Source organism: Rhagoletis zephyria, unplaced genomic scaffold (genome assembly GCF_001687245.7).
Source record: "Rhagoletis zephyria isolate East Lansing unplaced genomic scaffold, Rhagoletis_zephyria_1.1 Rzeph_scaffold_55554, whole genome shotgun sequence".
Classification (NCBI taxonomy): domain Eukaryota; kingdom Metazoa; phylum Arthropoda; class Insecta; order Diptera; family Tephritidae; genus Rhagoletis; species Rhagoletis zephyria.
This window is the reverse complement of record NW_016212606.1, coordinates 1-1,808: the sequence shown is the minus strand read 5'-3', so window position 1 is coordinate 1,808 and position 1,808 is coordinate 1. Positions and strand designations below refer to the sequence as shown.

The 1,808-nt window shown below is 52.3% G+C and overlaps 1 protein-coding gene across 1 annotated transcript; it reads left to right on the top strand.

The window, feature by feature from the left end:
* Positions 1 to 360: 360 nt before the first annotated feature.
* On the top strand, positions 361 to 1,756 carry LOC108356211 (uncharacterized; the record flags this gene model as incomplete). Its single annotated transcript, XM_017607334.1, has 2 exons — positions 361 to 945; positions 1,032 to 1,756. Coding segments are annotated over exons 1-2 (1,310 nt in total), but the record flags the coding sequence as incomplete, so codon positions are not given.
* Between the last annotated feature and the right edge of the window lie 52 nt (positions 1,757 to 1,808).

Below are 1,808 nucleotides of genomic sequence, written 5' to 3'. Positions count from 1 at the left end.
GATGGGCTTGGCCACCGACCATTGGGACGCCATCGTTTATCCTATTGTTATCCGTAAATTTCCAACATCGGCGGTCACGCACTGGACCGTTCNAGGAGGTACGACAATCCCAGGCGTTTGGTTGAGTCACATGTGAATCGGTTGTTGGACTTGCCTGAACACCCAGCACTTACGCAACGCAATGTTCGGAATGTAATCGATGTAGTACGCAGTACCTTACGTGCACTTAGCGTGATGGGCTTGGCCACCGACCATTGGGACGCCATCGTTTATCCTATTGTTATCCGTAAATTTCCAACATCGGCGGTCACGCACTGGACCGTTCTGAGTCATTCAGACACTCTGCCGCATCTGCAGAAAATGCTTGAGGAGATTGAGACCTATGCTGACACTTTAAGGAGCAGCTCTACCGTACCGCCCAGGCACTCGGCAACATTTCGTACCGCACAGTCACATATGGTGATGCCCAAATCTTCAAGCGCCAACATGAGATCAGCAATGACCTGCCCACGATGCGCCGAGCAACATCGTATATCAAGATGCCCTCAATTTCGAGCATTAAGTCTGGTTCAACGTTTGTACTGGGTACGCCAAGCAACGTTATGCTTCAACTGCTTGGGACCAGGTCACTCGGCCCGTGAGTGTAACTCGTTGAATTGCAACAACTGTAAGCAGAAACACAGCACCTTGCTTTGTAAGGAAGCTCCGCAAGGCGAGCGGTTACCTACAAACACCAGCTCAGTAGCGCGACCAGTGTCCGTACTCGAGCAACAATCGCCATCAACCAGCGCTACTGCGCCTCAGGTCCTGCCCCGTCTGGATGCTGTCAAGTCTCTCCTGGCGCAATCCGAAGGAATCGTCCTACTAGCCACTGCCAAGGCGCCCATCGTAAATGGGTGTGGAGGGGAAGTATCGTGTCGTCTCTTGTGTGACATGGGTTCACAGGTAAGCTTCATTACGGAGCCATTTTTAAGCGTTTGAATCTCCACAGAAGGCATTACACATTGACGGTAGAAGGTATTGGTTCACAGAGGGCAACTTCTTCGCGCGGACAGACGACTCTGGTGATGCGGTCATATCACGATGTAGAATTTGAGTGCCGTTTTGATGCGCACATTTTGCCTAGTATAACTTCGACGATTCCCGCATGTCCAATTGACACGAGCGGGTACAAACACTTACACAACATACCACTGGCTGATCCGACATTTCACACGCCAGGAAGCATCGATGTACTCATTGGAGCGGACATCATGGGCATGCTTCTCCTGGGTGAAACTATCACTGGTGGGCCTAAGCAACCGTGCGCTGTCCATACGCGTCTCGGTTGGGTCATATGCGGCCATACATCGCCACGCTGTGCGTCACTCCCCGCCTTGGGCACACCGACCGAATGTGCTACCGAGGAGAAGCGACTCGATAAGATTCTTCAACGCTTCTGGGAACTGGAGGAGGTTCCTCGCCCGAAAACGACCGATGACATTTGCGAAGAGATTTTCCAACGAACCGTATCGCGCAAGAGCAATGGCCGATACATAGTGCAGATCCCATTTTCTCCGGATGCGCCTGCACTCGGTGATTCCTACGGCAAGGCGCTGGGCCACTTTTTCAACCTTGAGAGGCGTCTGAGGGGTGATGATGACTTGCGCCAGAAGTATGTTCAGTTTATGCGCGAGTACGAGACGCTCGGCCACATGGAGAAGATCACGCTACAACGAGATGATCCATCCCACGCCTACTTTATACCGCACCATGCGTATGGTCTTCAACGCTTCGGCGAAGAGCAGCAATGGCGTCTCCTTGAACGA